This window comes from Amblyomma maculatum, chromosome 3 (assembly GCF_055883805.1).
Source record: "Amblyomma maculatum isolate TAMU_Amacu chromosome 3, ASM5588380v1, whole genome shotgun sequence".
In the NCBI taxonomy this organism is placed as follows: Eukaryota; Metazoa; Arthropoda; class Arachnida; order Ixodida; family Ixodidae; genus Amblyomma; species Amblyomma maculatum.
Genome location: NC_139346.1, coordinates 168747686 through 168762900, shown reverse-complemented (window position 1 = coordinate 168762900; position 15215 = coordinate 168747686). Strand labels below are relative to the sequence as shown.

The following is a 15215-nucleotide window of genomic DNA, read 5'->3' as shown; positions in this document are numbered from 1 at the left end:
AGAGTGCGTTATTTAGTGTGGGCAGTCATCTGTGGTCCAGGAAGTCTGCTGAGACTGGCTCCACTTAGAGGGGTTAGCGGCACAGTTGTGTCCTTTCATGTTTTGATCTAGACTTTGGCAGGAAAACATATTTAACGTAGAGTTTAAGGCTGGCCATTTTTCCCATGCAGCGGCACCCGCTGCTAGCGTGAAAACGGTGGTCCCTGATTTTAGCTACAATAACGCTCAATGTAGAGGGCTGGTTTCAGTGCCCTTATTCTTACCATAATTTCTTTGCTCTGTTACCCCCTTTACATCCTCCAACATTGGACACACATGCAAGAGCTATTCTGTGGCGTCTTTTTGAATGACGCCAACAGCTGTAGCAGATCAGCGGCAAAAGCGGTCTCTTCTAGAACGAAAATGCTAGTACTCGGGGTGTAACTTCCGATTTCGTCTCGCTGGGTCCGAATGACCTCGAGTGAAGAGATAAATACTTGTGCCTTCCTTTACCCCAAAACAAAGTTTAACTTAAATATTGAAAAACCGCGGTGGGGGTGGTGGAGAATAAAAGGCGATGTGACCTTGACCTTATTAAGTGTAGGTGTCCACCGAAAAATGAGAGAATGGCATATTGCTACTTTGTTTCCCCGAAAACGAACTTAAACATGCGGTACAGTAGTCGGTTAAGATGGCCGAGTACTGTACCGCAGTACCCGGGTTTGAACCCGACCGCCGCCGGCTGCGTCTCGATGGAGGGATCAAAACGGAGAGGCGCCCGTGTGCTCTGCAACGTCAGTGCACGTCAAAGGAACCCAGTGGTCGAAATTACTCCGTAGACCCTCTCTCTCTCCGTTTTCACTCTCCTCTTCCTCCTTCCCCTTAGGGCGCGCGGTGTCCACGGAACAAGTGCGGCAGATAATGCGCATTTCCTTTCATATGAACCAAATTATTATTATTATTATTATTATTATTATTATTATTATTATTATTATTATTATTATTATTATTATTATTATTATTATTATTATTATTATTATTATTATTTGGTTTGGTTTGGGGGTTTCAACGTCCCAAAGCGACTCAGGGTATGAGAGACACCGTAGTGGAGGACTCCGGAAATTGCGACCACCTGGGGTTCTTTAACGTGCACTGATATCGCACAGCACACGGGCGCCTTGCTTTTCGCCTCCATCGAAAAGCAGCCGCCGAGGCCGGGATTCGATCCCGCGTCCTTGGGAACAGTAGTCGCGCACCTTAACCACTGCGCCACCCCGCGGAGCTTATTATTATTATTATTATTATTATTATTATTATTATTATTATTATTATTATTATTATTATTATTATTATTATTATTATTATTATTATTATTATATTTAAAAAAAATCGCAGAGCGAAATGGTGCAGTGAAAGAGCATCTCCTTAATTGAAACCGCCGAACAGTGTACAACCTTGCTAAACCATGCAAAACCATGCTTAATAAAGTTTTCGCTGGTATATCTACAGGTTGAAGCCGTGCTTTGGCCGTCTCCGTTTTTGAGTGTGGACCGCTGGATCTGTGAGTCCGACGGGGAAACTAGCTGTTTAAGTGGAGATTTAATCAGCCGTCGACCAGCTGCCATTCGGGGGGATATCGCACCGTTATCAAAGTACGCTGGTTTATCCGAATACAGCTCACTGTCGTCGCTCGTTTGCGCAGCGTCCGCGGTTCGCCGGCTGCTCCAAGCGCTTGCGACGGCTCCACTTCCGCTGCCGGCGAAAGTGCCACGCTGAACACAGAGCACAGATCATCATCAGTAAGTCATCGCAAAACATCCCTGTCGCCTGCTCCGCCATCCCGAGCTCATCATGGGACAGGCCCGCACCCGTGGCCGGCGTCGCTGCCTACATCACCTGCGGCGGCCCCGTCACCCGAAGTCATCGTGGTCGAGGAGGAGCCCAACGACTTAACCGTCGCGAGCCGAGTAAGCTTCGGCCACGCACTGGGCTTGGAGCCTCTAGACTTGTCCTTGAAAGGTGAGCAAGAGCCACGTTTTTAATCTTACGAGCTCGAGGCGGCACACCCACTTTCGGTTGCATGTCCTTTGCTCAACGATGCTGAGCAAAGGACACATCCGCTGCGTGGAACTTGCTAACAGAATAAAATTCTTTACAAGACGCAAGACCATGCAGAAGAAGCAACTCGCACACCGCTGCTGAAGCGGGCTGACTGCAATGTGCTTGTTTACCTTCTTGTCCTGCGTCTGGCTTTCCGCCGGTCCTTTTGCCGGCAAATCATGAACTAGCTCCCCTTTCTCCCTTTCCACCTTCACTCCCACCTTCCTCCCTTCCCTTACGGCGCGGTTCAGGTGTCCACAGAGCAAGTGTGACAGATACTGCGCCTTTCCCTTCCTGTGAACCAACCAACCAACCAGCTCGACCGGCAATGCGCGCATCAAAACAGAGCTTAACGTATACTTCCTCGTCATTTCGTTTCCGTTTCGGGTTAAACAGCCGAACGGCAGCTATTACTTCATAGTTACCCAACCCTTTCTAGGCGTCTGTAAACCGCGCTGTTATATAGACGCTTCTAGATTCGTTGTCGTTCTGGCTGTCTGCAGGCTGATTTAAGGAACCGCACAACAAGCATATGAAAACAAATTCAGTTCCAGTATTTATCAGCCCTTGTAAACTGCTTCATGCCCTGCATTCGAATCTACAAAACGGGCAATTTGCATAACATTCGCATGTGCTGGTGCACTTGCTCACGCTGTTCTTTAGAACAACAAAAATCCTAGGTCTTGGTCTTAAGCTTCCAGGGTGTCTGCAAACAGTGGTGTGGATATATTTGCGGAAGGTCTAAGCCTAGCGGAAAGAACAGGTCGTTACAACATATAGAAAAAACGTTCAGTGACGGCGTTCTGTAGCGACTGGCTTCACTGCAAACAGGCAGAAATATAGGCTTCCATTTGCTTAATTCGATAAAACCACTCATTAGGCGCTGGCTGCGGTATTTGGTTCTCCTCTTGTTATGTGTGCCTATAGGCTGCAGTTTTTTGTGCTAAATTTGTCGTTTCACGGCAGCTTTGTCTTTTAATTGCGTTTAAATTCATCTGAAGTTGGAACGGAATAACGTGACTTCGAAACATGGCCTTTCAGGTCAGCTTGTTTTTTCTTCTACAATATTGGAGGCAGTAACAATATTGGAGGCAGTAACAATATTGGAGGCAGTAAAGATAAGAAAACATCGAGTAACGTGTAATGTTGTTATGCAGATGAGGCAGTGATAAGAATGAAGCATGTTTCTCGATCATTTACGTAATACAAATTACAAATACAAATAATTTCATTTAGCATCAACACTGATTACACTACTCGTCATGCTACCAGGGTGCAGCAAAAAGCCTGCGATGGCTTGACAAAGGCTAGCACCCCGCTTACAGAGCAATACACCAGTGGACAAAAACGCAACAAAACAAGGAAAAACCATTATAAGCATACCGATGGCTTTATATATATGCAAAAGTACATTTAGGTGATAAGACTAATATTGGGTGGTACAAAATTGCACGTGTTAAAGATATTTTGATGGCATATACTGTTGTATAGAATAGCTGGACGTATTACCAGTGGAATTAAGAGCTTGTGGTAGCATGTACAGCCTTTATCAAAAGTTTACAGCCCAGGGGGTCTACTTCTGAGCAATACTATGTGGCTCATAATGCATTCTCAGGTTTCCATACTTGCTGAAGGCAAGAAGATGTTTCGTTCTACCCTCTTCAGTGGCTAGGACTTCCACGATTATTACAGAAGTAATATATTGTACGGCTTAAAAGCAAAGCCTCTGGGCTGTAAACTTATGATAAAGGCTGTACATCAACATTTGGCGACCGTAGTTGGTACGGGTATGGGGAATCTTCCAAGCCTGACAGCTTCGTATGCCACAGGTTTTTTCAACTGGAGTCAGGGTCGCAAGTGTTTCAAGGAAATGGTCACTATTTATGCGATAAGCATGATAACGCTTTAATAGAACTGCGTTGAACAGGTTCGGTAATGGTTTTAATATAAGGTCATCAAATATAGGTTCTGTGTGTGCGTCATTGGATTCATTAGAACTGATTCTTACAGCTTTTGTTTCCAGTCGATAGATTTTGGACAGGTTTGTGTCAGTCGTTGTTCCCCATACTAAATAACCATACGTTAACCACACGTTGTATTAGAGTAATTTAATGTGCTTTGGTCGAAAGTAACGAAAGCGTGCAAGAATACCCAAGTTTCGACATGGAGTGGCGATTCCGGGACTGAACGTCACTACGTCCCTAAAATATGCGACATTTATTGTTCCGTCACAGAGGTTTGCACTGGCAGCCGGTGGTAACAGCGCAACGAGAATGTCTTGGCGGCGGGCGAGAAAGTGACGTCCTATCCTCTCCCGTGATACGGCTTCTTCTGTCTCCGCTCACTGTGATGACTCGTATTATTTGCGTTTGGATTTCTCCTAGTTAACTGACTGAGCGTATTGAGCAATTCTCACTTGGCTTACTTTATTAATATTATTATTATTTTTTGACGAACGCAGTGCAGCCGGCCTGAATGTAATCAGTTAAATACTCTGTAGCGTCGCGTAGTTTAGCTCTTCTGTTTCTTCGTCTTTGCAGAGATCGTCTTCATGACGAAACGCTTCCTGAGCCGTTTTAATCTGAGCAGTTTTAAGTATTGCGTGAGGAAGTATAAATTGCAAACTTTGCACAGCATTTACTAGCGAGTCAACAGTAGGCTCTGCAGTCGCAAGGCTCTTCCACTGTGTCGCACAGTCAAGGAATAGAAAAGCAAGTCTTCGATGCATCGGTCGCCGTTACGACGCTGGAAAGCCGCTGAAGCTATCGCTGTGCTCTGTTCAGTTTCTTTTGTCTGCGCGTTGTACAACGGGACTTCGATCATCGTCCTGTTCGTGTCTCGCTTTGCACTCCGATGTTCGATTCGCGCTCCTGTGGATCATACCTCGCCTTTGTTGCGGATGGGTAAAGGGAGAAAAAAACAAAACAGGCGAGATACGCCCACCGCGGGCTGTTTGATAAAAAACCCGCCAGCGTAAACTGCGTCCGTGTCATTAACAGTGTGACAGGAAGACTGATTTACTGCGAAGAATTCCGGAAACACCGCACACACTCGCACCGCTATATATCCATTTACTTTTTTTTTCTCCCCTCTGTGTCGGGAGGCCCCCTTCTGAAAGTCTTTGTGACGCTTCTGATATTAGGCTGAGCTGTTTGCGGGGCCATAAGTGACGCGAGACAAGGGATGGCCCGGATACAATGGCACCTCTGGTTTTCATTTTTCCATTTGGATGACGCGGGCTCGCCGCGAGGACGGTATGCTCGTAAAGCACCTCGAACTTCGTATGTTCGCCCAGAACAGCAGCGGTTGTCGTCGCGGGCTGTGTGCGCATGCGTCACTCTCGCGTGCGTTTAAATTTCTAACCCGCCGCCGCGCTAAGGAGACCCAGTTTACGCTGTTCAGGATTCGGCTTAGCCGGAGAGAAAATGAGGGGAGAGAGTTTACAACTGTATATGCTAACATAACTTTATTTCGTGATACTGTTCCGCTTGCTGACAGCGAAGGCGTAGCGTAGCTTTATCCAATAAAGAAGGGCAAGAAAAAAATTATGCGAAGGAATTTGAGCAGCTGGGACGTCGCTTTATCGCCACCTGAAGGCTTTAAACGCAGTGATGTGACAGTACGGTTGACATTTGGTCCCTCGAATCACGGTTTATAATTCTGAACAGGATGCTAATCATAAATGCGGTACGTTACATAGCTGAGCAATAGCGAACACAGTCTCCCGGTAAACGATGGCAGAAAGCGCTGCTGAACATTGTCGTTAGTAAGCTTATTCCACTCTTTTACGATTCCTGAGAATATATATATATATATATATAAAGTCATGAAACGTGATTCATCACGGTTATGTGCAGTACAGCAGCCCTGTTTAGCAGCGCACTTTACTACACATATATAAACAATCTTCCTTTAGTACTTTTTCAATCGTATTAGTGTTTGTTTTGGTAAATGCGACTCAAATTATCGTTACATAATCTAATATTGGGAGGACGACCGATCTGTAAATTAGGAACGGCACTTGGGGTGTGGAGAGAGGTAACACACTTTGTGTGGAAGACGTTTAAGCCTTGCGTTGTAAAGCGTCATTAATATTCTTCATGCATTTATTGTCTTCAATGACCCATAATCTTACATAATTGCCACGCGAAGCCCCGGAGACCAAGTAATTACCGAAATAATACTGGAATACGAAAGGAGAACAGCGCGTCGGGATTTTTTTTTTTTTTTATGTAGTAATCTCAAAGGCTTTCAGCCGCCCGTACAGAGTACTCTGTGCTCATCCTGCAAGTACTTACGTCATGCTTACATTTAATTTAAGATTTGATTATGTTAAAGAAAAACAAAAACAAAAAAAAAAACGGAAGCTACAGAAGCCATGCTGCTTTGTTGCGTATATATTGAAATATTTTCTATACATTGATGCGTGAACGACAAGCACAAGCTACGCGTATTTGAAAAAAATTGCAGCATGTCGGACTCCGCAGCGCCCGAAACGAGATCCGATAAAAGTCCTCGCGAGATGCTACATAGGAGTACGGTATTGCGTTACGAGGGACTGGGGGGAGTAGGGGCGAAAGCGAGGTGAGGAAAGAGCTCGCGCGTGCTCTTGCGGTGAAAAAAAAACGTTGTTAGCCGCATCTAGTTCTCTCCTCCCAGCGTGTATGCCCACAACATCGTCGGCTTCATTGCGCCGACTGAAAGCGGCAATAAAGTGAGCAGAGGGTAAATGTAGTTAATTACGGCGTACGTGCCGGCGTAACATTTGGCTTATCACCAGCGCGTCCGGCGCTCCCAAACCCCGACGCCGTTTCCAAACGCCCTCCCTCCTCGGTTCGTTCCGTGTTTCGCCCGTCTTCGCGTGCTCTCCTTGCATCTGATGCGCAGCAGCTCTTCAAACGACGCCAACGTGTGCGTGAGGTGTGTACGCAGCCGTGGCCTAAGCGCGCCGAGAACGAATATGCCTTTCCCAACCGCTCCCCCCTCCACTCCGTATCGCTGCCTCGCGAGGTGACCGCCCGTAGCGGCCAAGGCCACCGATCGATATCTCTGAGGTGCGCTGGCTCGCGCGCCTCATCTCCGTAACGCTTCCACTGCTCCAGCCATCGAGCCATTGCTCGCTGGCCGAGCGACGGGCGTTTTTTGGGCGTTGAATGCTTTCGTTTTTATTCACGGTAGCCTCCGTTCAACATCGTCCCGGAATAGCGCCAGGAGTGACGCCACACGTTACGACGAAGGTGCGCCGGAACTAGACTAAACAACTTTCCACGAATATGGTTCGATGGCTTGGTTCCGAAAAAGAAAGGATTCCCAAATCACAAACCGACCGCTAAAGCTTGTCACATGAGCCCGTGAAAAAAAAAAAAAAAAAAAAGTGAAGCGTGTCGGGATGCTTGACACTGGAAACACGCGTACGGTAGTGTGTCTTCAAAATGTTGTTCGTAAGTGTAGCATATTGCGCGAGTGCGGCAGAAAACTGGCCGTGTTTTAAGCTCAGCTAAAGGCCAGGATATTCGTAACGAAAGCATATGTGCCTGGCGCTGGGTTGCCGTCTCCTCTCCAATCCAGTGTAATCCAGTCTAATCTAATCTAATACAGTCCATACCAATTCAGTCTAATCAAATCCAGTGCAATCAAGTACAGTTAATTCCAGTGAAATGCAATCTAACGAATACTGTCTAATTCAATCCAAACCTGTCCAAATCCAATCCAGTCCAATCTAATCTAGTCCAATCCAATCCAATCATATCCAATGCTGAGTATGCGCCGCTGACTAGCCTATCAGCATCACTACTGACATCCTCACGCTAGAAAAGGAGAATGAAGATGCGCTACTCACTACGTCTAGCTATGTTATCGTTGCATTAAAGACGAGATATCTTGTTCTGGTTGCTTCTTAATTGCCAGATGACGCGGCAAGTGCGCGGCGTCCACCAGCTGCGGTGGTTGCTAAGCAACGGCTCTGCGCCTCCCACCATGCGGAACTCCTCGTTCGTGGCCAATGTAGTTTTCGCTAAAAACATTACGAGGTATTTTATCGACTAAAGCAGCGAAAAGCGAAAGTCTGAAGTCTCTTCTTGTCTATTGTTCCTACCATCTGCAATCCCACACTTGAATGCGCGCCAAGGAACGCCACGCGATAGGATCGCTGGCGTACCACCCAAACGCACACTTGTCGGAGAAAGTGTGACCAATACTGCGTCTTTCATCCAGAAATCTCATTTTCTCTAGCGTTCAGCCATCTGCAATCCCACATTTGAAAGCGCGCCAAGGAACGCTACGCGACAGCCGCCGCAAAATTCGGTGACAGTCTAGCCCCTGCCGCAAGCGGCGTTGACCTACCAGTCCCAGCCCCGCAGAGCCAGGAACAGCCACTTTTCACAGAGCGCGCGTTCAAGTGTGGCATTGCAGATGGCAAGGACGCATCCCGCCTCAGCCAATCAGAACGCATCCCGCCTCGGCCAATCAGAACGCCTGAAAAGCGGGACACACTTTGCCCACGGCAGCATGAGCCATTAAAGGCTTAAAAACGCGACGAACACGTCATTGCGCAACGTGCAGTGTACGTTCAAGTTGCATAACTAGAAACGTGGTACGTATAATCTCATATTGCGTGTTAAGTGCTTGCTCGGACGCGCCCTCCTCTCAGGGGCGTTTAGTGCTGAGATATTAATTATAAAATGCTATGAGAAGTAAATGTTCTCTCAAGGTTCACCTCATTTGCTTGCGCGATGGAAGTTTCCCTCCCGCGTTTGGACAGACAGCTTGGCAGGATCGGCAGCTGCTTGCGAAAGGGTTGTCCGACCTGCACGCCAAGCAAATACACTTATCGCACGCTCTGTCAACGAGTGGCGATAAAAGCTGCTTATTCAGGCTGGATAACCTAGTTGAGCTGTGCTCACGGTTCCTCTCTCCAAGGGCAGAAAGTGGATTTGCGGCTGTATACGGCTGAAACTTCGGACAACTTTACTATCGCGTCAGTTTACTGGTGCCCCCTGACTCAAGCCCATAAACGATGACTCCAGGTGTAGGTTCGTGCCGAGCTGAGGCATAGAACCTTTTTTCTGTGATCAAATATTGTTTGTGGGCATTTTGCCTCTTTGCCCTATCCGCGAAGTGTGCGTGGCGGAGCCAGGCGTACGAAGTTTTCTTTTTATTCTTTTCAGAGCAAGCCTTTCGAGCGAAAGCGGACATTCCCGTGGGCAAGGTGCAACCGCAGATGGCCACCGCTAGTCAGTCAGCCTCGGAAGAGGTATCCTGCAACTCTCCTATCAACTACTCATCTTCTCGTCACTCAACTGGCCCGCCTACCGAAGACGACGGCCGCTCCAGGGAGCGCGACAGGCGAGCCCACGCCTCTGACAGCAGCGCGAGCGGACCGCAGTCTGCGGGAACCTGCAGCTCAGAGCCTCCGTCAGATTCTATCCTGCAGCGGCTGTTGCTTGACCCTAGTCGGAAACCAAAGGAAAGCGATAGCAGCGCTGCCTCGTCTCCCGTGCAAGCCTTGTTGGACACGCGCAACGCCCGCGGCTCGGCCGAAACGACCAAAGACTCTCCCAAGCGAGCGCGCGACACGGATATCGTTACCGAAGCCAAGTCCCTCCTGAACGCCCGTCTCACCGCGAGGCATCAAGAGCAGCTTCAGCAGCACCACCAGCAACAACAGCATTCCCAAATGGCGAAGGTGTCCAACATGGCATCCGTGCCGCCGATGAGTTTCCCGGAGAACAAGCTTGGCATGAGCACGCTGGAGTCCAAGATCGTTGAGCTGAAAAAGCAAATTCACCACTTGACCATCCTGGCCACTTACAAAGAGAAGGAATTGGCCTGCATAAGCAGTCTGAGGACGGCCAAGGAAGACGCACTCAAGCAGCTCGAGAGCAAGTACCCGGGCATTTGCTCCGTTATACGGGCCTTCGGCACCGAGTCCAGTTCCGGCGAGTCCAGTGAGAGTCCGGGCTTCACGGATGTTCCGAGCATTGTGGCGCAAGCAGCCACTGCGACCACAGACCTCACGTCGCTGGGTGGCTTCTCGTCAGAAGGCGACGCTCCTCTCCAGAAAAAGCCTGCTGTGCAACAGCAACAGCAGCAGCAGCCTCCGGCATTGCCCATCCCGTTGCTCGCCACAGCATCTTCCCATCGACTGCGGACCAACTCTACCCCGGAAAGCGAGCCTCCTGGCCGAGGACTTCTACCCTACGACAGGGGCGCCGCACCTTCTTCTTCTCCGGTGACGGCACGGTCCTCGGTTTCCCCACGCGACAGCAGGCAACCGAGGCCGGTGACAGCGACGCCTTCTAAGTCGGCCTTCAGCGTCCCGTCCTCTTCTTCGTCCACTTCGTCGGGGCAGAGGCCGCCCAGACTTCTACTACCGAAAGGACCAGTGCCATCTGCTACTCCTGCTGCCAGTCCAGTGGCGCAGACTGCAGCCTCCCGGAGTGCCACCAGCTCAGCCCTTGGCCCACCCGCAGCCTCAGCGTCGGCCGCCGCTGCCGCTGCGGTTTCGGGCTGGTGGAACGCGCAAAACGGGTCGCCGCTTTCGTTGGCCGCCGGCCTGCCGCACCACCTACAGCGCGAGATGCTTCGAGAGTACGCGTCGACCTCTTCGACGGCCGCACTGCTCAAGGCTGCCTCGGTGCCCAGTTCCGTGACCAAGCAGCATGCGGGTGGCGTCCCGTCTATATCCCGGCACGAGCCTTCCTCCATGGTGAGCGCGAGTGAGACCCCGTCCAGGCCCACACACCGGCGACTTGCGGAGGCCGCGGTGCCGGGAAGACCAGAGGATGCCAGGGATGTGGCTGCCGAGGTGGCACGTCAGCAGGAGGAGTTTAACCTGGCCCTTGGGCAAGGGAGCTCCCTCGCTGGCGTGAATGCGGCCGCGGCGGCGGCAGCGGCCGGTGGCTACCCCCTAGGCCGAGGGGGTCTCTCGGCGGCCGCCAACATGTACAATCAGGCTATGGCGTACAACCTGTATCAGCAGCTCCGCATCAACAAGGAGGCTGCGGAGGCGTCCGCGCTCCTGGAGAAGATGAAGCACAACCTGCCGCCTAGTCAACAGCAGCAACTCTACCAGAAGGCGCTGCTCGAGCAAGCCAAAAACAGGCCGACCGCGTGGGAGCACATCGGTCACCTGCTGCAGCAGAAGGAGAGCGCGGTGAGTGGACGCTGCTTTTATGCATGCAATTCTACAACTCTTGAGGTGAACTACGCTTATGACGAACTCGTACTTTATGATGGCACCACAGTTACCATCAGATGGATGATACACGCCCGCCCAACATCGCTTACTTCAGGTAGAGCGCTTGGCAGTAATGTGCATCTATGATCGTAATACACATTGAGCAGCTAGTATCCTGGCCGCGCCATCTGAAGCGGTACTTTTCTTGTCTCGTAGCCTCATAATGGTGGCTTGATTAAAGATTGCTGCTAGTTTCCGTGACTGCCTAAAATAAACTGTAACCATCTATGGGTATTCTTTACTCTCGATTTATCTGCTTTCTATTCGCTAAACTCCTCTATATATAGATCAATGCATTGACTGCATGCGGCCCCCTTCAACTTACTGCTTTAGTTAGACCTACTTTCAAGCGCGTTTGGTTCTGGTACCATATACAATACGGTATTGGGTAAAATGTAGGGTTTAAAGTCGAGATGTAACTCGAGATACGAGCGGATGCGCCGTACTGGAAGGCTCCTGATTAATATAGGCCGCCTGGGGATCTTTATCGTGCTCTGACGTCGTACTGCATACGCAGGCCTTTTGCGTCAATCTAGCCTCCTTTGAAACGCAGCCGCCGCGGCTGGGTTTGAATTCACGCATTCCGGCTAGTAGCCTAGCGGCTGAATCACGGAGCCCGAATAGTACACCGTTTATAGCGTGGAAAACGGTACCTAACTAATCACAAGAGGCTAAACAGCGCAGAGTGCACATTTAACGGTAGGCGGAACGAACTTACTGGTACAAAACATTGCATGGAAAAGACATTGAGCTGAAAATAACTCCGGATTTTTTACTTTCTAAAACAAATCCTGTCTCAAGTAGGTATAAAGACTGCGTGAGAAGAACTTCTAGTTGCGGAGGTGCAGAATTTAATGTAAATTTGGAGTCACCGGAATTTAAATGTGTTCGTCCTGTTCCAGTTCCTCCTCACTCCACTGAATATGTCGAATAGCTCGAAATGAAACTGGTAATTTTGCGCTTTGTCTCTTCGCGTACTTAAATGCGCCGTGTAATTTACGTAGTGGTCGGCGGACCCTGAATGCTGGCGGATAGTAATAAATATGGCTGCTATCTCCAGAGGTGCTCGATCCGTGTTGTCTAAGGAAGATTTATGCTTGTTTCCGGAAAGAAAAATTCACGAGGGACTCATTACTCTTTCGAGCAGCCGTGCTCGACCGCTGTTAAATCAAGCGGCCGGGGAAAAAAAAGTATTTTTTTTTAATCATTTTGAAGCAGAGCATAACTTCACTTTTAAATCAGTGGAGGGGGTAATAAAAGCACACCGCACATGTTGACACCAGAGAGATCGTAGTTCAACATGTGGTGGTGTCCGGCTGCTCAACCCGAGGTGTCGGGATCATTTCGGCGTCGGTGGCGGCAATTCAATTGAAGCGAAAACCAATGACTCGCATGTGTTAGTACACGGAATCGATGTGATCAAATTCACCCAGACTTCTCGTGCTAACTTTGGGATGTTAAAATCTACATAACCAATGGAGACATTTAGTTTACAGCTGTCGCATACCGCGACCGTCTACCGCTACCGCGCGCCATCAGCACAGCACGCGCTGATTGGTTCCTGCGTGCGTAGCCCGCCGGAATTTGACAGGAATGGGCCCTCGGAGTGATCTGCGCATGCGTGCTGACAGTCGCGCGGTAGCGCTAAACTAAACATCTCTAATACTGTACCGAACAGTTCCGTACTATACCATACCGCACCACACCATGCCATACCCTGCCGTAACGTACTACCACCACACAATGATTGATTGATTTATAGGAAGGGGAAAAGGCGCGATAACTGTCTCACTTGTTTTGTGTAGACACCTCAACCACGCCGTAAGGGAAGGGAGGAAGGTGGGAGTGAAAGTGGAAAGAGAGAAAGAGGAGCCGTAGTGGAGGGCTGCGGAGTAATTTCGACCACCTGGGTATCTTCACCACACAATGCCATTTCTGTTCATGCGCAACTGGTAAACCATGTATACCTAACCAAGAAGAGTGCTGCAGCCGTGAGAGTAAATGTTTGCTCGTCACTGCTGAGAAATGTGCATAGTTTCAGATTCCCAAGGACATCACGGTATCACGAATACCTCAGCAGGGAAATGATTTAAGTTTCCATTGGATTCCTGCCAATGCGATTGTGTGCACAATGTTCGATTAGGAATTTGCTGCGCGTGCGTCCTTACGCTCTCTCCGCCCCATTCCCCGCAGGGCGGCATGCAGGCTGGCCTGCCCACCGAGTTACTCTCTCTGCAACCAAAGCTGTCGGCACACGAGCTGCCCTGGCTCCAAGCTGGGCTGGCGTGCGCCACCTGTGGGGACCCGAGAGTCAAGTTCGTCTGCAGCTGCTGCCGGACGCAAACGTTTTGCAGCGAGCAATGCCAGGTGAGCGAGCTTGTCAATTAATTATCCAGCTATGCACAGCAGAAGAGTTATAAGCGAACGGTGCTTACTTGAAAGGCATGCACGGTGATTACTTATATATTGGCAATGTTCAAAATATTCAGAAGAGTGGAGAATCAGGCCTGTTTGTTTACGATCATGGCGGAAACAGTGCTAACGCAGGACAGAGCACGAACACAACACAGACGCAGCGTGGAAACAGCGCTAACACAGGACGGAGCAGAATACAGCACAGTTGGAGCGCCTATGTTGTGTTCTGCTCCGTCCTGTGTTAGCGCTGTTTACACCATCACCACGTTCGAAATATCTTGCTTGAGAGAGTAACTCCCTTCGAATGTTTGGAGGAAGCCCTGTACGACTCTAGAAGGGAGTCCATAGAGCTACATGTTTAGGAGAAAGGCTGTACTTGAAACGCGGAGTTAAGTTGTCAACTGTCTTAAATATTTTGGCGAGATTGAGAAAAAAGTTCGCCTTGCTTCGCTGAGGCGCATTAGTCATACACCGAATGTGAGTGAAGCCTAGAGCTCCAGCAGGTACGGGGAAGCTATGAGAGGTACTGGGGCTGATAATGGCAGTGTCTCGTGAGTATCGAATGTTCTTGTCTCTTGAGTATCGAATGTTCTTTATCTGCCCTGACCTTTGAGCAGTTTGTGACAGTGAGTTTTATCACACGATCTGAAGTTCCTTCTTTTTTCACTCCATTGAAGCGTTTCTAATTCACGCTTGGTAAAGGCCAAGTCAAGAGTGTCATAATGGTTCTGAAGTGTCCGGAAGTCTTGTTTTCGCTCGGATCCTAGCGAAAAAGGAAACCAGAGCAACCCCCCCGTTGTTTTTATTTTTATTTTGTCTTATGTAGTAGAGCTGTGCCATAAATGTGGCGATGGAAATTCTCTATATGTGTTGTTTTCCTTTTTTGTCCTTTTCCCTCAGCACAAACTTTGGAGCAAGCTGAAGTCTCAAGCGCCGACGAAGAATTGAAGGGTCGACCACTCGACACATTGAGCGGAGGAGGGCTTGTGTCAAAAATTAATTATTGTCATTTTGATTTTTTTTCTCCCTTTTCTCATTTTCTTTGTGACTCGGGGAAGTTTTTTTTTTTTTTTTTTTTCTCAGCAGCGCGCATCGGTCATCTTTCATTTTGATGGAAGTGCCCATTTTGTACTATACCACATTTTTCGACACCTCTGTCGGTGGGCTCATCTCTTTGTGTCTCCCCATCCCCGCCCCTTTTCTCTAAATTTCCTAATAAACTTATGTTTTCGCATGATGCGGTGTGTTTGGACTGCCTTGATTTCGTTTTCATGTATCCGTCACGCGGTTGACTCTACACCCTAGAGCACATTTCTCAAGGGATGAACACGCCTCCTGTGTATGTGGAACTTGTCCACTTTAAACGTTCACGCCTTGTTCTTTTTTTTTTTTTTTTTTTTTTTTTTTTTTGTAATGGAGTATTCATTTCGCTTCTGCCATGCGCAGCTGCGAGGTGAGAACAAATTGGATCAGAGATCTCTTT

General features: G+C 48.9%; 1 protein-coding gene across 5 annotated transcripts in view; it reads left to right on the top strand.

Moving 5' to 3' along the window:
• LOC146196828 (uncharacterized) overlaps positions 1–14969 on the top strand; it is a 303939-nt gene extending 288970 nt beyond the window's left edge. For all 5 annotated transcript variants that reach the window (XM_084598554.1, XM_084598552.1, XM_084598553.1 and 2 more), the window contains 4 exons: positions 1682–1998; positions 9246–11233; positions 13511–13684; positions 14633–14969. In XM_084598554.1, the coding sequence (XP_084454680.1) occupies positions 1682–1998; positions 9246–11233; positions 13511–13684; positions 14633–14680 (2527 nt within the window). In that variant the 3' untranslated portion in view covers positions 14681–14969. The remainder of the gene's footprint in view (positions 1–1681; positions 1999–9245; positions 11234–13510; positions 13685–14632) is intronic.
• Positions 14970–15215: the final 246 nt, after the last annotated feature.